General features: G+C 41.4%; 1 protein-coding gene across 30 annotated transcripts in view; it reads left to right on the top strand.

Annotated features, from left to right (window-relative positions):
- LOC119979278 (eukaryotic translation initiation factor 4 gamma 3-like) overlaps positions 1-21,371 on the top strand; it is a 504,690-nt gene that overhangs the window by 244,764 nt on the left and 238,555 nt on the right. For 17 of the 30 annotated variants that reach the window (XM_038821282.1, XM_038821283.1, XM_038821288.1 and 14 more), the window contains 3 exons: positions 653-745; positions 4,855-4,887; positions 20,870-20,890. The exons of 1 other annotated variant lie outside the window; for it this stretch is intronic. In XM_038821282.1, the coding sequence (XP_038677210.1) occupies positions 653-745; positions 4,855-4,887; positions 20,870-20,890 (147 nt within the window). The remainder of the gene's footprint in view (positions 1-652; positions 746-4,854; positions 4,888-20,869; positions 20,891-21,371) is intronic. 12 more of the 30 variants (XM_038821289.1, XM_038821298.1, XM_038821307.1 and 9 more) reach the window with 4 other exon arrangements.

Here is a 21,371-nt window from a genome sequence, read left to right on the forward strand (position 1 = left end):
TGGTTAAATAGGTACTGGCAGGCGGGTGGTCTGTTCAGACTAACAGTTGGAAAATTGTTTGTGACCAGCATCAGCAAACTGAATATTCAACTTACAGGTGCTAAAAAAGAATGGCACTGCTGTCACAAGTAGCAAAGAGTAATACTCCTGGAAATGGTATATATACTGGATTTTGGGGCAGCAGTGTTGTATTGTGCACTTTACAACATTGGTAGAAGGCTGTAAATAGGCTAGAAAATAAGTAGCATGATGGTTCTCTGTCATGCCTACATTTTTTTCTAATATATTTGTAATGTGTAGAAATATTGCTATATAGATCCAGTCAGGCTGGGGTGTTTGGATAATTTAGTTGTGATGGCTGTGTTGTAGATTAAATTTTTGTTAGAGTGGAGTGCTATTACACAGTGGGCATTTGGCAGACCACTTTTGAGAAGAAGCCATTAGCAATGACGATTGGGTTATAGTGTATTTGTGTTGAGCTTTGGATAATTATCTTTGTTTTAAATCACAGTGCTGTCTGTTCAAACTGTGAATATTATCTGATTGTACTGATTAAGATCCATTTGATCTGTTTAATGCATCTTGAACATTTTAATGTTCTAATTAAGGATTTATTTGCATTTTCTAATGTTGCCATATTTCTTTTATGCAGGCTGCCTTCCAGCCTGGCCAGAATGCAGCTCCTCCTCCGCTTGTATACTCTCAAAATCCACAGACAATGACTACACAACCACAGACTCGACAGGTAAGATGCCTCTGGGGAATGCCACTTCAGCATCGTGACTTCATTTCACATTTGAAATTGTGGTGTTAAAAGGCATGCTTTTGGTGTAATGCATTTTATTTTCAGTGCTTTCCACAACAGAATAATTGTCAGACAGTAAGTGATGACAGTGCTGTTATCTTATGAGTCTAGTTAACAGAACCAGCTATACTATATTTGCACAGAAACTGGTTCATATCGGCAAAAATGAATTAGTAACAGTTGTGTTCCAAACTTAATTTTCAAAGGAAATATAGTAGTCTTTTGAACCATTTCCGAATATCTTAAAAGTTATTTATTCGCAAATTACTAGAACTCCAAATATGAATTCATGATTAACATAGTCTATTAATTTCATTAAATTAAAAAATTCTAACCTTTTAGATGTATTGATGAGCCAAGATGTTTTTGTCAGCTGCATGATTGAGCTGCAGCAGCTTGTCCACCTTAATTATTCTTAATTATATCAATACTCACTTTTTAATTCATTCTAGGGATGTGCGTGTCACTGCATTTATTCCCCATCCATTTATTTCCCTTGAGAAGGTGGTGGTGAGCTGCCTTCTTGAACCACGCAGTCCATGAGGTGTAGGTACACCCACTATTCGGGAGAGGGAGTTTGAGGATTTTGATCCAAGATAGTGAAAGTTGCAAAGTAGTTCCCACATAGTGCAGGAATTGAGCTGCCCATCTGTGAATAGAAACCAATCCCCATTCCATCTTTCAAAATCTGGTTAATACCGTGATCATACTATTAATTTTTATGAATGCCTCGACACCTCTGATCTTACTGTTATTCACTTAACCACTATACTTTACCCACTCATGCAAGATGATACTTTTAGTTGATTTGTTTTTACTTTGCTTCCTGAAGCTCACTCTGCTGAGCTGCTCGGTCTCCGAACTCCTTTGCCATGCGCTCCTCACTTCTAGGTTTTCTGAACAAATAATTGCCTGCCTTCTGTACTGTCACGCCACTACTTGACTTTTATTTGATTTGCTCACAGTGTGCTCTCTGTCTCCTGCTGACTCCCACAGGCTCTCTCACCTTCTCTCCTGCTGACTCCTCACTGCGATTTTTAACCTGTTAGTCTCCAGCACTGTTACTCCTGTTATCCCACAGGCTCACTCACTCACCCTCCCATACCCTCCCTCGCTGTTGCCCCCCCCCCCCCCCCCCCCCAACCTGACTCCCCACTACCGCCGTTGTCTGCGGAGCTCAGCCACTGTTTTCCCTCAGCTCTCTATCTTTGACTCTTAATGTGATCTCAAATGTTTTAAGTAGCATACTGGCGACATGATATGTTTACGAAAATAACTTTTGACGACGATCATTTCTGAAAAATACCTTTATAAGAAGTTTATATAATTAGATATTTTTCCCCCTGTCCTTTCCTAAATGATCTAATATGTTTCCAATGAATTGATTTTGTATCCTGCTTGCCTGAAACATGGTATTAATAATAACCATTATATCAAACAATTTAAATTCATCTTCAAATTCAGAATTTGCAAACATGGGGTTTTATTTGAGTGGGAGGACTAATTTAGAAGTCGTGAAAAATTGTCATCCATTGTACATAGGAGTTACAATTGCTTCATCATCTACCCATTTTCATTCAATACAAAGGTGAAATTTCTTTCCTTCTATTAATCTCTCGTATGTAGCTTTCACACTCATTGTTGCTCTTATTCATTCAGCCTCTGCAACAAATAGACTGTTTTCACAGTCTAGAGTAAGAAGTGGCACTAGTAGCTGTGTGTAAACTCTGTTACACGATCATGCACGCATACCTATTTATTTTATATTGAAATAGTGTAATTAAGACTTTTATTACCTTATTATCCATATCTGCAGATTGGCCAATTTGAGGCCTTCATTTTAAAAGCTGCTTCCTTTTAAATTTATAGTGCCTTATTATTAATATGGGAAAATTTTATTTTTAGCAACCCGTACCACACAAATTGGCAAATTGCTATTCTCTCATCTGTTGTCCTTTTCCTGCTGCGATGCAGTTTTGTGGGTGTCAAGCACCCATGAACGTAGACATCTATTTGCTATCGAGCTACTTGACTTTGCATTACTGCGTGGCTGAATCATGTTTTCACCCATTTTCTAGACATGCAAACTTTTAGCAGAAGGTTGTTGAATAGTGATCAGGAGTGGGAGTCGTGGCTACCCCCCACAAATGCACACATCACCCACCCCGCTCCCCCACCTTTTAACTAGGGACAGTGATGCCAATTATGTTTCTCCCACCATCAATTCAGTAGAGATCAGATATTCAACAATCTTGGGATCAGAACACTCTTGTCTGGCTGGATCAGGTTATCACTGCCATGCCAGTTGTTCAGTAAGAAGTCTTACAACACCAGGTTAAAGTCCAACAGGTTTGTTTCAAACACGAGCTTTCGGAGCACGGCTCCTTCTTCAGGTGAATCACCTGAAGAAGGAGCCGTGCTCCGAAAGCTCGTGTTTGAAACAAACCTGTTGGACTTTAACCTGGTGTTGTAAGACTTCTTACTGTGCTCACCCCAGTCCAACGCCGGCATCTCCACATCATGGATGCCAGTTGTTATCATCGGAATTGTTTCTTTTTCTAATGTTTTTAATAAGAGTTCCATGTTTTCTAAATTTGTTTGTGAAAACCTAAATCAAGTTTGGATCACTAAGTGAAAGTTAAATTTATACATTTTGTGTAGTCATTTTAATTTGGATGAACTTCACTCTCCAGGCACTCGTGTCTTTTGCCTTCTATGTCAGCCATTTTATTGGATGTAGGGTATTTTGAGGCCATTGTGTTAAAGTTCCTAGTGTCAAATCACTCACTGTTTCATCTAAGTTATGATAGAAGTGAGTATGGTGGGAGACTGCACTGCCATAATAGCTTTTGCCTTCTATGTCAGCCATTTTATTGGATGTAGGGTATTTTGAGGCCATTGTGTTAAAGTTCCTAGTGTCAAATCACTCACTGTTTCATCTAAGTTATGATAGAAGTGAGTATGGTGGGAGACTGCACTGCCATAATAGCTCCAGTTGACTCTTGAATTCTGTCGTCTCCAGTTGATTCACCATTCAAATGTGCTCAGATTCAAACCCTAACCCTAATGCACAACAAATGAGAAAAGCAGGCATTGTAAAGGAAGGAAATTTTCTTTTCCATCTAAATGTTGGGGAAATGCCTCTCCTGTTTCCACAGTTCATTATTATGCTTTGTAATTTGAGTAATAGATTTCAGTTTCCTGAACTATCTAGAAAAACAGATTGCAGTATTCCTTGTCTCCAATCCCCCACCTGACCACCACTCCTATTCTCTTTTGAAATTACTATCCTTAACGCACTTTGTTTCCCTGCAACAAAGCAGCAGAGCCTGTTAGGCTGTCTCCCTCATCTCTCTCTTGCTGTAAGAACCATGCTTTTGCTTGGTTAGGATGTACACATTTTGACAGAACTGAGTTTCTCCTGTCCTGCTGAAATTAGTAGCTAAGATAAAAATTGGCCAAATTCCTCTGATGTGGAATTCGTCTCAATTCCATAAATTTACATAAATAGCCAGCAGCGGCAGTATGTTACAAAAATAAATTCTGTATGCAACCTCACTGCCTCATAAGTTTACTGAAAACATTTAACCTAAATAAGTAACTTATAAGATTATTTCCTGACCATGGAAGTCCCCGAAACAAAACTGGGATACGAAGAGCTCTAATTTAGTAACTGTTGCTATGCACTGTCTCCTATTCGTAGTGTCATGATCATTTAAATTTTCTATGTACCAAAAGTAATTAATTTGAAAAATTGTATAAAAGCTGTGCAGCAAAGTTGAAAACTATTGCATCAAATAAATTGAGGTATTGATCGGATGTTTGTTACTAAGTTACGAGAAAATTAGTTCCTGTATGGATAGAAATAATTGTAATTCTGATTTGTGGAAAGCTTTGTTTTTTTAACCTAATGTAATGTCTTTAGTGACCTGAAGTACTAGTATGTTAGAACTGTGGTTTAATGCTTGTGCTTTGAGTTTTCTAGTCTGTCCTTGCGTTCTTGCTGACTCTGTGTGCCTTTCCCTTGTGTATTTCTTACTTCTCTTCAGTTCGCAGCAGGGCCTCGGGCTGCCCACCACCAGGTATTTACCCCATTCACTTCATGCATCTGGATTTTTGCCATTAAAAGTATCCTCAATGAGTAGTTCTAACGTATCTGATCAAACAGCTCATTTATTAAAAAGTGGGAGAAAATCCTTTAGCTGAATATCAGAATAACATCTGATAACCAAAAATTGTTAAAACATGTTTGAGTAGCAACTAATTTCAAGCAACAAAAGCTTGCTTCTTAAGTTCAGAATGGTGTTCTAGCAGCACCCCTTTTGGCCATCAAATAATTTGGTTTGACGGTCAGGTTCATTATTGGTTGAAATTATTTAACTCTCCTTCCCTATCCCCACCACCATCACCACTACTTTCCCGTTCCACTATTCTGAGTTGTTGAATGTGGAACAATCCTTAATTATTTTTCATTCATGCCTCTACACCATACATTGGATATTCACGTATGAAACTAACTGAGGATTGTTTTCAAAAAGCGAAGCTACCCACTTAGTTGCCTCTGCCATCTCTGAATCCAGCTCTCCCCGATGAAACCTCCGTATTGAGTTTTTCTGCATTTCAATGTTCTTATCTACAAGAAACTCATTGCTTTCTGTCTTACTATTTTCCAATCTGTTCTGACCATCCAAATTCCCCTCCAGCCCCATTCTCAGCATCATTGATCCATAGCTAAGCATTGTCGCTACTTCCTTCAAAAATGCCATCATCAACTTAAAGGAAAACCGTCAACCAGTCCATTTGGTTTATAATAGCATCTTAATTTTTTCCCCATTTCCAAGTCCTCCCACCATTTTTATAGACTCACAAATACATCTTTTGCTCAGTCATGTTTACAAGCAACCTTCAGTGACATCATCTGCAGCACAGTGTTAGCTTCCATGTACAGCAGTGATACCCAGCCCGAAGTTCACATCATCTCCTGATTGTCCAGCATCTTTCTGGCATTAAGACTTGAATGAGATAATTTTTTTCTCTTGCTATACTGCCACAATTAAATCAAAAATTCAAAGCTATTCTCATAAGGTTCCTGCCCCACCTGCCTTTGGAGGTATTGGTCTATGCAGTTGCCACATTAATCCAATTCAAACATGTGTGAAACATTGGCAATTCGTGCCAAGTTTCGTTTGCTTCCTGACATCGACTAAAGCTGATTCTGTACACCACCAAAAAATTGTTCTTGCTCCACTGCTGCAGCACTCTGGCCCATGCCATTGTCATCTAGACTGATTTTCTTCAATGCTCTGCTTGCCAACCTCCCAACTGCTATTCTCGGTGTCTTTGGCTATATGGTCCTTGCATTTCTTTAATTGTTTTAGCTGAGTCCCACGAGCTCCTTATACCCCAGCAAACTTACTGCAAGATTCTCTTCCTTTGCTTCAAATCTGTCCACCAACTTGTCACGCCCTACCTTGGTGATCTCTGGCTGTAACCTCCATGTGCATGCTCAGGTGCTGTGATGCCTATGGGTTGCTCACTCCCTTTACTCTATTCTTGGCAGTGTTCTTTCACTTTGTTCTTCCATTTGAAACTTCTTTGCAATATCTGTTTCCTCTCTGCTTTTTTAGAAAAACAACTTTTGCTCACCATTTCCAATTTTGTTTGCTCCCTCCATTTTTGTCTGCTGCCATATGAAACATTTTCCGAGACAACTTCCTGTACATCAGGTGAACTACAGAACAGTATCCACTTGGATGACTCCTTTAAAATAATGAAACATCCCAGGGCGTTTCACAGGAACTTTATAAAACAAAATATAACACAGCCACATAAAGTGGTATTGGGTCAGATGACTGAAGGCTTGGTCAAAGAGAGAGCTTTCAAGAAGTGTCTTTTCAAAAAAAGAAATTTAGAGTGCCCAATTCATTTTTTCCAATTGAGGGGCAATTTAGCATGGCTAATTTGCTTAATCTGCACATCTTTTCGGTTGTGGGTGCGAAATCCACGCAAATACGGGAAGAATGTGCAAACTCCCCACGGACAGTGACCCAGAGCCGGGATCGAACCTGGGAGCTCGGCGCCGTGAGGCAGCAGTGCTAACCCACTGCGCCACCGTGCTGCCCTGAAGAAGTGTCTTAAAGGAAAGTGAGATCAAGAGGCGGAGAGATGTAGATTTGGATATTCCAGGGCTTGTTCTCTAACCATCTGAAGGCACAGGCAGCAGTGGTGGGGCAATTAAATTGGGGATGCACAAGAGGCCAGAACTAGAGGAGCATAAAATACAGCGATAGGAAGTGGCATGACCATGGAAGGATTTGAAAAAAAGATAAGAATTTTAAAGTCAAGAAATGCTTGACGCTTGACCAGGAGCCAGGATAGGTCAGCGAGCACAGATGAACCACGTTTGCAGTGAGTTAAGTCTCAGGCAGCAGGGTTTTGGATTAGCTCCAGTTTATGGAGGACAGTGTGGGAGACCAGCTAAGAGTGGGTTGGAATAGTTGAGTCTGGAGATAACAAAGGTACAAATGAGGCTTCAGGGACAGATGAGCATTACTAAGTCAGACGCAGTAACAGAAGTGGAAATAGGGGATCTTCGTGATGGCATGGATATGGAGTCAGAAGCTCATCTCTGATCAATTGTGACACCAAGGTTGTGAACAGACTGCGTTAATCTCAGACTGTTGCCAGGGAGAAGCACAGTGTTGGTAGCCAAGGAATGTAGTTTGAAGTGGGGACTGATAACAATGGCTTCAGTCTTCCAAATATTTAATTGGAGGAAAGTTCTTCTCACCCGATACTGGATGTCAGGTAAGCAATCTGATAATTTAGCAACAGGGGAGCTGTTTAGCATTTTAGCAGCTGGTGTGAAGTCGAGCTGGGTGCCATCAATGCAGATGTGAAAACTGACCCTGTGTGCCTTTGGATGATGACGCCAAAGGTAGCATGTAAATAGAGGGAGACAAGTATAGATTCTTGGGGGACACCAGCGGTAATGGTCCGGGAGCAGGAAGTGAAGCCATTGCTTGTTATTCTCTGGCTGTGATTAGATATGATGTGGAGATGCCGGCATTGGACTGGGGTGAGCACAGTAAGAAGTCTTACAACACCAGGTTAAAAGTCCAACAGGTTTGTTTCAAACACGAGCTTTCGGAGCGCAGCTCCTTCCTCAGGTGAGGATTCACCTGAGGAAGGAGCTGCGCTCTGAAAGCTCGTGTTTGAAACAAACCTGTTGGACTTTAACCTGGTGTTGTAAGACTTCTTACTGTGATTAGATAGATCAGGATAAACCAAGTATGAGCAATCGCACCCAGCTGGATGGCAGAAGAGAAGCTTTCATTGATATCATAGAATCACTACCGTGCAGAAGGAGGCCATTCAGCCTGCACTGACCCTCTGAAACAGCATCATACCTAGGCGACTCCCCTGCCCTATTCCTGTGCACCTAACCTGCGCATTTTTGGGGACTATAGGGCAAATTAGCATGGTCAAACCACCTAATCTGCACATTTTACGACTGTGTGAGGAAACCGGAGTATCCGGAGGGAGCAAGGGGAGAACGTGCACATTCCATACAGTCACCCAAGGCTAGAATTGAACCTGGGTTCCTGATGCTCTTGAGGCAGCACTATGCCACTGTGCTGCCCCACTTTGGAGGAGGATGGGATGGTGAATTGTGTCATAGGCTGCAGACAGATTAAGAAAGACAAGGAGGGAAAGTTTACCTTTGTCACGGTTATGGAACTATAAGCCATTTGAAATCAAAGTTTAATATCATTTATAAAAATAATGGTGGAGCATTTTGTAAAAGTTTTTCCGTAATCATATCGTAATCAGGGAATTAAAAAAAACAACAACTTTTCAGTACCCAGAAACGCTTAATAATTGCATTTTCTTTGGACTGGCAGTGTGTGTAATCTGCTGGCCTGTGTTTTCCATTCCAACAGTAGTAGTAACTTTTCCTTTCCTCGCCTTCTCCTTTCTGTTAAAGCACACAAGGTTTTGGATTCTTGTTGAGCTTCCCTCCTCGGTCTCCTTTGAATACTCCTTTGAACTGAAATTAAAATTTTCATAATTTTGTAGCAATAATCCACACTAGTTAGTTATCTGTGCCATTCATTCAGCATCACAGGACATCAATTGGGGAATATTACAAGTGTACATTTTTAGAGAAGAGAACTCTCCTTTTGACAACGTTGTCCTTTTGACAATGACTGAGCATTCAGCAGCAAACAGGCTCTGTGTGTGGTTTTCAGTCTTGGTGCCATATACGCGATGAACTTGCCAATAACTCTAAAGAAAGTTATTTTCTGAATAATTTTTTTTGGAAATGTTTTTTATTGAGTTTTCATATTTTATATCCAACAAATTACAAATTATTAGAAAAAAAAACACGCGAAAATTAACATGTATATTTACAGGCAAGCATCTTCATAATAACAACTGTGGCCACCCCCTTTAACCGGCATACATATTTTACATTCCCCAATATGGCCGAGGCACATGCTTATAGGCATTTATTTACAATTTGGTTTTGGGCCTTAGCTTGCTATCAGACTGTCGTTTGCGGCTTTGTCCTTCCTTTCTTTTTGGAATAATCTTTATTCAAGTCCTCAACAACAAACCCCATCACAACAGAGAAAAACCCCTCCCCTCCAATACAAAAACAACAAATTAACAAGAAAAAGAAATAAGCATAAAACCATGAGAACAAATCCCCATAACAAACCCGCAGCACCCCCCCCCCCCCCCCCCCCCCCCCCCCCCCCCCCCCCGGGCTACCTTCCCCCGATTCCCGTCCATTTTTCCCTGATTCTTGGCCACCCGACTATTCTTCCTCTTGTTCGTTGGCCACAAACAGGTCCCGGAACAATTGCATGAATGGCTCCCACGTTCTGTGGAAGCCGTCGTTTGACCCTCGGATGGCGAATTTGATTTTCTCCACTTGGAGAGATTCCGAGAAGTCGGACAGCCAGTCTGCAGCTCTGGGTGGTGCTGCTGACCGCCAGTCAAACAGGATTCTACGGCGGGCGATCAGGGAGGCAAAGGCAAGGGCGTCCGCCCTCCTTCCCAGGAATAGATCTGGCTGGTCTGAAACCCCGAAGACGGCCACTATCGGGCATGGCTCCACCCTCACCCCCACCACTTTGGACATAGCCTCGAAGAAGGCTGTCCAGTACTCCACAAGTCTGGGGCAAGACCAGAGCATGTGGGCGTGGTTGGCCGGGCCTCTTTGGCACCGTTCACATCTGTCCTCCACCTCCGGGAAGAACCTACTCATGCGGTTTCTTGTTAAATGGGCTCTATGTACCACTTTTAGCTGCGTCAGGCTGAGCCTTGTGCATGTGGAGGTGGAGTTGACCCTATGCAGTGCTTCGCTCCAGGGTCCCCACCCTATCTCAATCCCCAGGTCATCCTCCCATTTCTTTCTTGTTGCGTCCAGTACGGTGTTGTCCCTTTCTACCAGTCGGTCATACATGTTGCTACAGTTCCCTTTATCTAGGATACTTGCGTCCAGTAGGTCTTCCAGTAGTGTCTGTCGTGGCGGATGTGGGTACGTCCTTGTCTCCTTTCGTAAGAAGTTTTTGAGCTGCAGGTAACGTAGCTCGTTCCCCCTGGCTAGCCGAAATTTTATTTTCTGAATAATGACAGCTAACATTAGCATTTGTTGTTCTTGTCCAACTTTGTTTTGGATAATGTTTCCTGAATTCTTTTTTGTGCACCCTGCTCATCTTGAGTAACTTATGTGATCAATTTTAATTTTGCAAATATTTAAAGTAGTATACAGCTTGGACGGCAATGAGATTGCTGCCATTTCGAATTGAAGACGCTTGTCATTTTTAGTCGAGCAGTTATGTTTGATCAGGTTTTGGAACTACTTTTGAAGGACAATAAAGGGTGATGGTGATCTTCTGTAGTTTTACTTTTTTCAACTGTGGACATTTATTGTGGACAATTCAAATCCCATGCTAAATTGCATGGGAATGCTGGTGAAACTTGTGTGACCTGGGATCAGACTTTTTAAAAAAAAGCTTCAAAAACTGATTTTGAAGGTATTTGTGATAAATAGAATATGTTATGGACAACAGCTGAGCTGTAGCAAATACCTCCATTGGTGAGATGCTCACCTGTGGAAATGTAGTGCCAACCATGACCTGCTCTTGATTGTCATTTGGCTGAGTGCATTGCATAGGAGAGATTTAATCAATTCTGAATGCAAAGTGGCTGTAAAATGAAAAAAAAAAATTCTCTCATGCTATGAAAACCATTAACAGTGAAAAATGTTGGGACATTTGTTTTCTAACACAGAATCATTTACATTAACCTGTGGGTGGAAATCTTTGTTACTGGAGGACATTGTTGATTTCAAGTAACTTTTCTTTCATCCCCTTCCCCAACTCAAAAAGGATGCATTTTCACCACCGACATTTTTAAGTTGTTGCTTCATTTAGAACATAGATGGAAGTTTCTCTGGTTGCTTCGTTGGTATATAACAATGCAACTGAGCCGTACAAACCAGGATGGGCCAAAATGTATTCCAGATCTGCATTCAATTTTCTGAACTCAGCCAGGATGCAGAGCTGGAGCAGTGTTAACAACAGTGCTCAATGAACAGCATAAATCAGGCAGGGATCACACTCCTGAAACCAGCAAATGATGGAAATACTCAGCTGGTTAGTATATCCATAAAGAGAACAGATATGCTAAAGTTTCAGATGTGGTCCCTACATCACAACACTGTTACAACTGAACATGTCTTCTCTCTCCACAATGTTGTTGGACTTATTAAGCATTTCCACCATTTACTGTGCTGCTTTCGTATTTCCAGCATTTGCAATATCTTCTAAGTTCCCACCACTTTATCCTTCCTGGAAATTGCAAACAGGTGAATATCGGGGGGGGTAGCATTAAATGTAGCTATTTGAAGAGCATGTTGTCCTGCACTTCTTTGTAAGCTCACACATGAATGGATACTCGGGCAGAGTAGAGAAGGGGATCCCTATGCCAGTAGGAGTGAGATGAGAAAATGGGAAAGGAAAAATAAATGAATTTGTTGGTAATGGATCATGTTTGACATTAATACCACTAAAATATGCCTCATTCCTAATTTGAGATTGTTGGTTTAATTTGCTTAAATTTGAACATGATATGTTATATCATGTTCAATTTCATATTTTGGCATTCGTGGAGTAGTGCAGTGGTTAGGTAACTGCGCCTGCAATCCAGACGACTGGGCTAATAATCCAGAGAACATGATTTCACTTGAATGTGAATTCAATTTAAAAATAAAATGGAAAAGAAAACCGTAAAAAAGCTACTTCAATTATATGACTTTGAGAGTTGATAAAAACCTAATGGTGTCAATCCAGGCTGGGGACTCGCAATATTTGGGGTTGCAGTGGAGCCGGGAGTGCAGGAGGCGAAAGAGGCCGCTGTTCTGGCCTTTGCGTCCCTAGTAGCCCGGCGGAGGATTCTTCTTCAGTGGAAGGATGCGAGGCCCCCAAGCGTGGAGGCCTGGGTCAACGATATGGCGGGGTTTATTAAATTGGAGACGGTGAAATTTGCCCTAAGGGGGTCAGTGCAGGGGTTTATTCAGGAGATGGCAACCATTCATAGATCTCCTGGCAGAACGGTAAAATCAAAAGGCCAGCAGCAGCAGCAACTGGGGGGGGGGGGGGGGGGGGGGGTTCCCTTTGTTTTTGTTTTGAGTTGAATCTTCACTAACGACGGGCGTTTATTTATTGTTTCTCTTTTGTATATATGGGGGGGGGGTTTGTTTTTTTTGTTCTTTGAATTTTCTGTTACTGTTTTCTTTATTGTGAAAATTTGAATAAAAATTATTTAAAAAAAACTAATGGTTAGCTAATGTCCCGACGAGAAAGAACCCTACCATGCTTAACTAGCCTGGCTTGCGTGACTCCACTTGCACACCAATGTGGTTGACCCTGAATTGCCTTTGAATAGGCCACTCTGTTTTATCAAACAGTTCCTATAAGTTCAGAAGGAAGAGCCACTACCTTAGGTCAACTAGATATGGGCCATAGAAAATGTTCCTGACCATTCAAGATATTCCCCAAGGTGACTTAATTTATTGTCTCTACTTTCATTTTATGGAAAGTTAGATGCTGATCCAGTGTGGTATTGATGATCGTCGGGCTCAGATTTTTCTTCCCTTCTGTAATCTGCATGGGCAGTGGCAAGTTACCCAGAGGGGGTAATTGAAACCCTGATTGCAAATTTTCAACTATGAAAGTCTTGCGTGCCTATCTGGCTCCTCTTATTAGAAATTTGCACTCATTTAATAGTGCAGTACTTAAAAACTTTCAGACCATTGCAGGTTGTAGGCTATTTCTTTGCTATGTATTTACAGTATTGAGCAATTTCACTTCGGACATTTCAGCCTGGAATTCAAGCTGCGCAATATTGTATAAGCTCCGAAAGAGTTTGCATCACATTTCTTTGTCCTCTCTTTCAACAAGTGTTAACTGAACTGTTTAATTCTCCAACATACAGGGAACTTCATCCGTTCGCATTTAACATTCAAAAGATAGCACTGACCAGCAAAATATTTGGGTTTTATATCTTGGCTATTCCCTCACATATTCATTGCGGTTCTATAAACAGTTTAGGCTACCCACCTAAAGTGGGTGATGCGGTATAGAAGATTTTACCTTCTCGTGGATTCTGGAAAGTTCAAGAAACCACTTTCATCTAACGAGTGAGGATGAATCTCATGACTGCTGTTATTGAGTTGTGACATTGCCCCCATGTGTTGGATGAGTGGTGTCATGTGACCCTTCTTCCAGGTTAAGTTTCAGATGTTAATGTTTTCATAGTATTGGTTCTATAGCTACCCTCGTGTACTGACATTTTTCAACAGGTACATTCGTTTTTCAATAATTGTCTAAGCCCAAAAGCTGATCCACAGGAACATAATAGCCATACATAGCACAGAACAGTTGAAAAATATATGGAAGGTCAGTATTGCCTTTTTAAAACAGAACGTTGCCGAAAGGATAAAGTTATGCATGCTTATTGTTGTATTTGTTATGATAAATCAATATTCTCTGCAGCTGAAAATCCAGTCTGGGTGTCAGAATAATCTCAGCATTTGAGGTATTGTAGATTACTTTTGTGCGACTCCAGGGCACGATTATTATTCTTTCTGCAATTCTCTTTAAATATCGATAATTCTCTTTTCTCTCTTTTTAATGCAGCTTTTTCTTGCCTTTCTGCTGTATTTGTCTTAGAACTAGCTGCAGTCTTTAAGTTTCTGCTTAATAAAAACTATGAAGATGATTTGAATGCAAGTTATGTCCCCAGTTTTACTTGTTGAAATTGTTTCATTCCCTGTAAGGGCCATGAAGACCCCCTTCCCTTGTGTAGCACCCTGTTTCCTAGATCATCAGTTAAGTGTTTGTTCTTGATGCTAACTTTCCAGTTTTGTAAACTTTGTCCCCTTCTGTTTAGTGTGGGTGTGAAGTACTCTGTCCTCCTTGAGATAGTAGGATTGGAATCGGAAACTGAAACATCAGGCACAAAACCTGCTTCCTGAAACTCAGTAGTGTAGCTGTCCATCCAGTGTTTCTTCATGGCAATAGATTTGATGGTTAAGTGAAAGCTGTCTTCACAATGCTTGAACCCATTGTCACAATACATGAACGAGTATGGCCCTAAAATTACTTTATCGATTGCATCCTGAAAACTGCTTTCAGTCACACTTGAAACGTATAAATTGACCTGAGAAAGAGAGGTTCTCATCAATCGGCCTCTCCTGGCCTAATGCTAACTTGTAAACCTAGTTGTAGGGACTGGTTTAGCACAGGGCTAAATCGTTGACTTTTAAAGCAGACCAAGGCAGGCCAGCAGCACGGTTCAATTCCCGTACCAGCCTTCCCAAATAGGCGCCGAAATGTGGCAACTAAGGGCTTTTCACAGTAACTCGTTTGAAGCCTACTTGTGACAATACGCGATTTTCATGTGAGGTTTGAGTCTGCTGCTGGGGCGAGGAAGCTATGTTAACTCCTGTCAAGGTGAGGTGGTGGTATAGGGTATTGTCACTGAACAATAGGGGACGCGAGTTCGAATCCCACCACGGCAGATGGTGAAATTTGAATTCAGTAAAAATCTGGAAATAAAAGTCTGATGATGACCATGAAATATTGTAAACTGTCATAAAGGCCTATCTGGTTCACTAATGTCCTTTAGAGAAGAAAATCTTCCATCCTTATCTGGTCTGACCTACATGTGATTCCAGATCTGCAGCAATGTGATTGACTCTTATCAGCATTTTGAAATGTCGCTCTGTTCAAGGGCAATTAGGGATGAGCAATAAATGCTGGCCCAGCTAGTGATGCCCACATCCCATGATGAATAGAAAAATTTATCTGGAAATTCAATTGAAAACACTGCCAGCATAAATGCAGCTACATGCGTTTGCTGCCAGTATGGGGAATTCAAATGGAATTGAATTACACTGCCTTCCCCAAAATATCCTTCTGCTTTAGTGAGGCACTTCCCATTATCTTACTTCAGTAACTGCCTGAACTTGCTCGTAGGCAGCTATCACTAACTGACTCAGAACCATTTAGTTCAATTTTGATCCAATATATAAACAGGACAGTGCATCTGTATTGCATCTGTGCAATGAGGAAAAAGTAAATTTTCCCAGCATCATCTGTTTATCAACGTTAGGGTGCAGTATGTGTTAAGTTTACAGTCTCCAGATATGGCGCATGTTGGAATTTGGCACGTACAATGCAGTACATAATCACTTGTGATGAGCAGCAATGTAAAAATGTTGGCATCCTGCCTTTGTGTTGCTCTTCAATATTAAACAAGTACAGATGTGCTAAGCCCCATTAACCTTCTGCAGTGATGACCGTCACTGGTTTTCCTGGCTGTTCTGGGAGCACTTCACTTCCTTGCATTTAAACCAAGACTCTGTCTCCTTTTGTCCGACAAGATATAATAATAGATCTGAATTAATTGGCACTTGTACCAACATCACAACAACATTATCTGAAAAGTCGTTTGTTTGAACTTTAACTTCCCAATGACTTTGCCAATTTTCCTTTCTCCGACTGCACTTTTGTTTCATCATAATATATCTTGTTATCCCATTAGTTTGCAATTATTAAATCAATTAAGTAGATGCATATTTAGTATTCTGATAAACCTGTTTCCAGCCAAATAACAAAGAATGAAGAAGTGATGATTTCCAGCTGCTCTCAAAAGCAAAGCATGGCACAGGCCTATTTTTGGGTTTATAGGAATATGGGAAAAAAAGTGATCTTCTATTAAGGAGACTCTGTGTCAACCAAAGATGGGCCTCTGGATGTTTCCTATTTCCAAAGTAGACTGAATAATTGTGCCCTGTTGCCTTAAAGTCAAGCCACTGAAGTGGCATAATATAAAAGCAAATTATTGCGGATGCTGGAATCTGAAACCAAAAAGAAAATGCTGGAAAATCTCAGCAGGTCTAGCAGCATCTGTAGGGAGAGAAAAGCGATAATGTTTCAAGTTAGCTCTTTTCTCTCCCGACAGATGCTGCCAGACTTGCTGAGATTTTCCAGCATTTTGTTTTTGGTCACTGAAGTGACATTGTCATTTGGCCTACTTTCCACATTGATGTTGGTACATGACAGCAAGTTTTACATTTTGGTTGCTATACTTCAATACTGTGCGATACTGTATTGGCATTAGCATATCAAAATGCTCTCACTAGCAATGACAGAACTATGTTCATGCGAACTTCACCACCCTGGTAGTTTAGAACTCAACATAGGTTCTTTCGGCACTATTCATATTTGGGAGAGTTTATTTCTGTGTTGGAACACTCACAATGCAGTTACATTGATATAATTCTGCCATTTTATGTTTTACTGAAATCCTAGTGGCAAAGTGATTTCCTTTATGCAAAATACAAGGATATAAGTAAATTTGTCATTTTTATTCAAACAACTTATACTTGTATAGCACCTTTAATATAATGAAACATTCCTAGATGCTTCACAGGGGCAATATAAAATAAAGTATAACACTGAACCACATATGGAGACATTAGATTAAATAACCAAACACTGAGTCAAACAGATAGGTCTTGAGCAGTGAGTTGAAGGAGAAAAGTGAGGTGGAGAGGTGTACGGAGCAAATTCTAGAGTTTGGGGCCTAAGCAACTGAACACATGCCCACCAAAAATGAGGCAGTTATGGATGGGAATGCAGAAGAACTAGAAGGGCACAAATAGTTTGGAAGACTGTTGGTTCGAGGAGATTACAGAGACAGGGAGGGGCAAGTCCATGGCGGAATTTAAAAACTAGGATGAGGATTTTAAAACAAGATTTTGCTTGACTCGGCGCCAGTGTAGGCCAGTGCGCTGACAGGGGAATGGAACTTGGTGCGTGTTAAGACATGGGTGGCAGAGCTTTGGATGATCCCCAAGTCATTGTTGTTTTCTAACCAGTGGAGCACTCTAACCAACTTAGAAGTTCTAGATTTACTGAAAGCCGCTTCAACAGGAGTCCTGCGTTCTAGAAGGCTAGTGGGCCATCCAGGTGCTCTGCCAAAAGCATATACTTTGTGGATTTCCACTAATATGTTTCTCTACACTTAGCCAGACGGAGTGAAGAGATGACATCTACTGAACAACAACTTATAGAATTGAAGTGCCAGTGAGAGGTGGTTAGCGCTGTCTCTTAATGTCCAAAAGGTTAGGTTGGGTTATGGGGATAGGGTGGGGGCCTGACTCTAGGTAGGGTGCTCTTTCAGAGGGTCTGTGCAGACTCGATGGGCTGAATGGCCTCCTGCACCGTAAGGATTTTATGATTCCATTAAGCTTGAAATCAAGACCAATTGGGTTTTTTTTAAGAAAATATTTTATTGAGGCATTTATAATTTTAACACTTTTCAAGAATACCATCTAACAGAACACACAACAAAATAACCATCATTCCTGTCAAACACAAACCCCAACCAACAAGGCTTATAAAAACACACCGCCGGCCCTCCCGCCATTGGTTTTCCCACCCTTATGCGTCACTTCCATGCCCCCTACTCCCCCCCCCCCCCCCCCCCCAAGCTGACAGTCTAGTTTTTCTCGAAGAAATCGATGGAACGGCTGCTACCACGGAGCGAACCCCTGTAATCAACACCTCAAGGCAAATTTAATTTTCTCCAGCCTGAGAAACCCCGGCATCTTGCTAACCCATAGCCCCGACTTCGGGGGCTCCGAGTTGCCACCTCTGTACTCGGAGCCACCCACCCAGGATCTCTGACATGACGTCCGCAAATCGCTGCCAAAAGCCCCTCAGCCTCAGACCCATTCAGAACATGTGTACATGATTCGCAGGACTTCCCCCACATCGTCCACAAAGAACCTGCTCATCCGGGCCACAGCCAAATCAGCCCTGTGGACCACCTTGAATTGGATCAAGCTGAGCCTGGTACATGACGAGGACCCGAAGCACGTTGGCATAGTGGTTAGCACAGTTGCCTCACAGTTCCTGGGTCCCAGGTTCGATTCCTGGCTTGGCTCACTGTATGCGTGGAGTCTGCACGCTCTCCCTGTATTTGCGTGGGTTTCCTCCGAGTGCTCCGGTTTCCTTCCACAGTCCAAAGATGTGCAGGTGGATTGGCTCGGCTAAATTGCCCTCAGTGTCCAAAAAAAAGTTAGGTGGGGTACGGGGATAGGTGGAGGTGTCTGGATAGGGTGGAGGTGTGGGCTTAGGTAGGATGCTCTAACCAAGGCTGGTGCAGATTCGATGGGCTTAATGGCCTCCTTCTGCACTGTAAATTCTATGATAACTCTCCGCAGGGCCTCCTCCCATAACCCACCTTCCAATCTCTCTCTCTCTCTCTCTCCTCTTCTCTCTTCCCCCCCCCCCCCCCCCCCCCAAAAAAAAACTCGAGTACTGTTGGTCTTTTCAACTTCCCACTCGCATTCCCAACTGGTCCATTCTAGCATTTCAGCTCCACTCGATCCTTCCCCTGTCTTTTCTCATCTAAATCTACCTATTTCCTTCTCTCATGTTCAGATGCATCAATGTGATTTGCTTCAACCACTCCCTGTGAAATCCGCTCTCACCACTCTTTTTGAGTCGGGAAATTTGAATACATTCCCTTTTGGATCTCTTGGTGACTCTTGCATTTAATGATCTCTAATTAGCTCTACCCACAAGTGGAAACATTGCACGGATTTATCCGAAGCCTCTGTTGGCCTGTTCTATGGTGGACATGGGGTGGGGAGAAATATAGCAGAAAACACATAATTGGTTTCACTTCGGCGTAAATGTACAGTGGGATCTTCTGCTGGTGCCGAACATGGCAGTTGAAAACCCTGCAGAGGCTGTCTGGATGTCATCTGTGGGATGCAGAAGAAGGCCCGACATTTCTGGTGTCACCCTTGTTAATGCAGCCCAGTGCTTCTATATCCTTTTAACGATATGATGACTAGACTAATTCAATATAAGTATGGTGTAACGAAAAGTTTAATAAAGGTTTAGAATCACTTCCCTACTTTTCAGTTCTCTCCCTGTCGAACTAAAGCCTAGTGCCTGATTTGACACCATTATAACCTGCTAACCTTGAAATATTTAGTGATTAATGAGTTTGTACTCTGAGATCCCTTTGCTCCTCTACCCCACCTTAATTTTGTGATCTCCCTATTCGTCCTACCAAAATGTACTGTCTCACAGTTGTGTTAAATTTAATTTGTTAATTATTTGCCTGTTATGCAGGTTTATTAATCTCCTCCTGTAATTTATTGGATAAGGAAGAATAAATAAGTGAATAGGAAACAGCAAAAACTTGTATTTATATTGCTATTTTTAACACAATGAAATGTCCCTTCGCAAACATTATTAAGACAGCAAGCTACTTAAGGAGTTATTGGGTCCGATGACTAAAAGTTTGGTTTAAAGCGAAGTGGAGAGGTGTAGGGAGAAGTCTAGGCATTTAAGGCACAGCCACCAACAATGGAACATTTATAATTGGGAATGCACAGTAGCCCAGAATTAGACATGTGCAATATCTGAGTTGTAGGGCTGGAGGATATTACAGTGATGAGGAGGAGCAAGGCCATGGTGGAATTTGATAACCAGAATGAGAATTTTGAAGTCAAGATATTGCTTGACCGGGCGCTGATGTGAGTCAACAAGCACAGGGTTGAAATGGGACTTGCTGCGAATTGAAGCATTGGCAGCAGAGTTTAAAATGCAGGACGCCAGCCAGGAATGCGTTGTAATAGTCATCTCTAGAGGTAACAAAGGCATAAATGAGAGTTTCAATAGCAGGTGAGCTGAGACTGGATGAAGCTGAGCATGTTACACAGGCGAAGGTAGGTGGTCTTCATGATGGCAGGAAAGTGACAGTATCAAATGCATAAAGTCCCACCTTTTTTCTGTAGAAAATCTTAACATTCACTCTATCTGTTGGAATCTACACTGTTCATTGGGACAGCAAAGTTACTTTATCTGAACTAAATCTGTGGTCAAGCCATGCCATGGTGAATGTCTTGATCTATGATTAAATATTTGTCTTGCCTAAAGGCCTTTGTTCCAACCAAACAATGACATTGCTGTTTACCTTCATGTTCTGATACGTTACCGGGCATATATCTTGTTCATTTAAGCTGCTGGTTTAGGGGAAATCCATTGTGTTAGTAGGATCAAATAAAATGCTTTCTCTAGTCTAATGAAGCTATATTTTGAGCCAATGATTTTCCACCCTATTGTGAGAAATCAATGTAAATCATATTTTTAAAAAGGGAATGCAGTTTTATTTCACGGTTCCTATTTGGAAATACCCATGATCGACCCATAGTCGCCTATATCACTGACAAGTGAGAATAATTTCTCTCACTGCTGTTGAATAGAGGTTAGGTCTCTTTCTAACTCCTGGCCTGGGTCATTAGGCTTGTACTGGAGGGAGAGAGTCAAGTTTCTTAAATGTGGAAAATCATTGGCTGTTATACTGAATGCACGTACATCATGATCCTTCCTACTGATCGATAAGGTGTTCCATTGGCTTTCTCTCTTTTCTGCTACTTTGATCGCTTCATTGTTGAAGGGAGGATTCAGACCTATCCAGGTAATATTAACTGATAAATAACTTCACCTCTCAATTAACATTGCTAAATATTGAAAATGAGTCAGAGGGTCATATGGCAACATGAATAGAATTACGATTTTCACAATTTGGAGGCACCTTTCAGCTATCTAATTTGTGTAAATCTTTGCAGATCATTCATATTGAGTTATCTTAGAAATGTTTAAAATTGAAGTCTTTCACTTCACAGATCTATAAGCTGTTCATTACTTTTGAAGAGCAAATGAAAATTGCCCTTTACAAACCCATTTATATTCATTGTAAATTCATAAAAATAGAAATGAAAGGTCAGGCCCACCATTTTAGAATTAATCATGAACTTCCTTTCCTATTAACGTGTGATATTTTGACTGGATGGGATGTGCCTTGGTTTGTCTTAACGTGTGAGATTACAGGAGGTGGTGATAAACTTGTTTTACTGTTACTTGCTGATGTAACGGGAGGGAGGGGGGAGGGGGGGGGG

The sequence above is a fragment of the Scyliorhinus canicula genome, chromosome 16, assembly GCF_902713615.1.
Source record: "Scyliorhinus canicula chromosome 16, sScyCan1.1, whole genome shotgun sequence".
Taxonomy (NCBI): domain Eukaryota; kingdom Metazoa; phylum Chordata; class Chondrichthyes; order Carcharhiniformes; family Scyliorhinidae; genus Scyliorhinus; species Scyliorhinus canicula.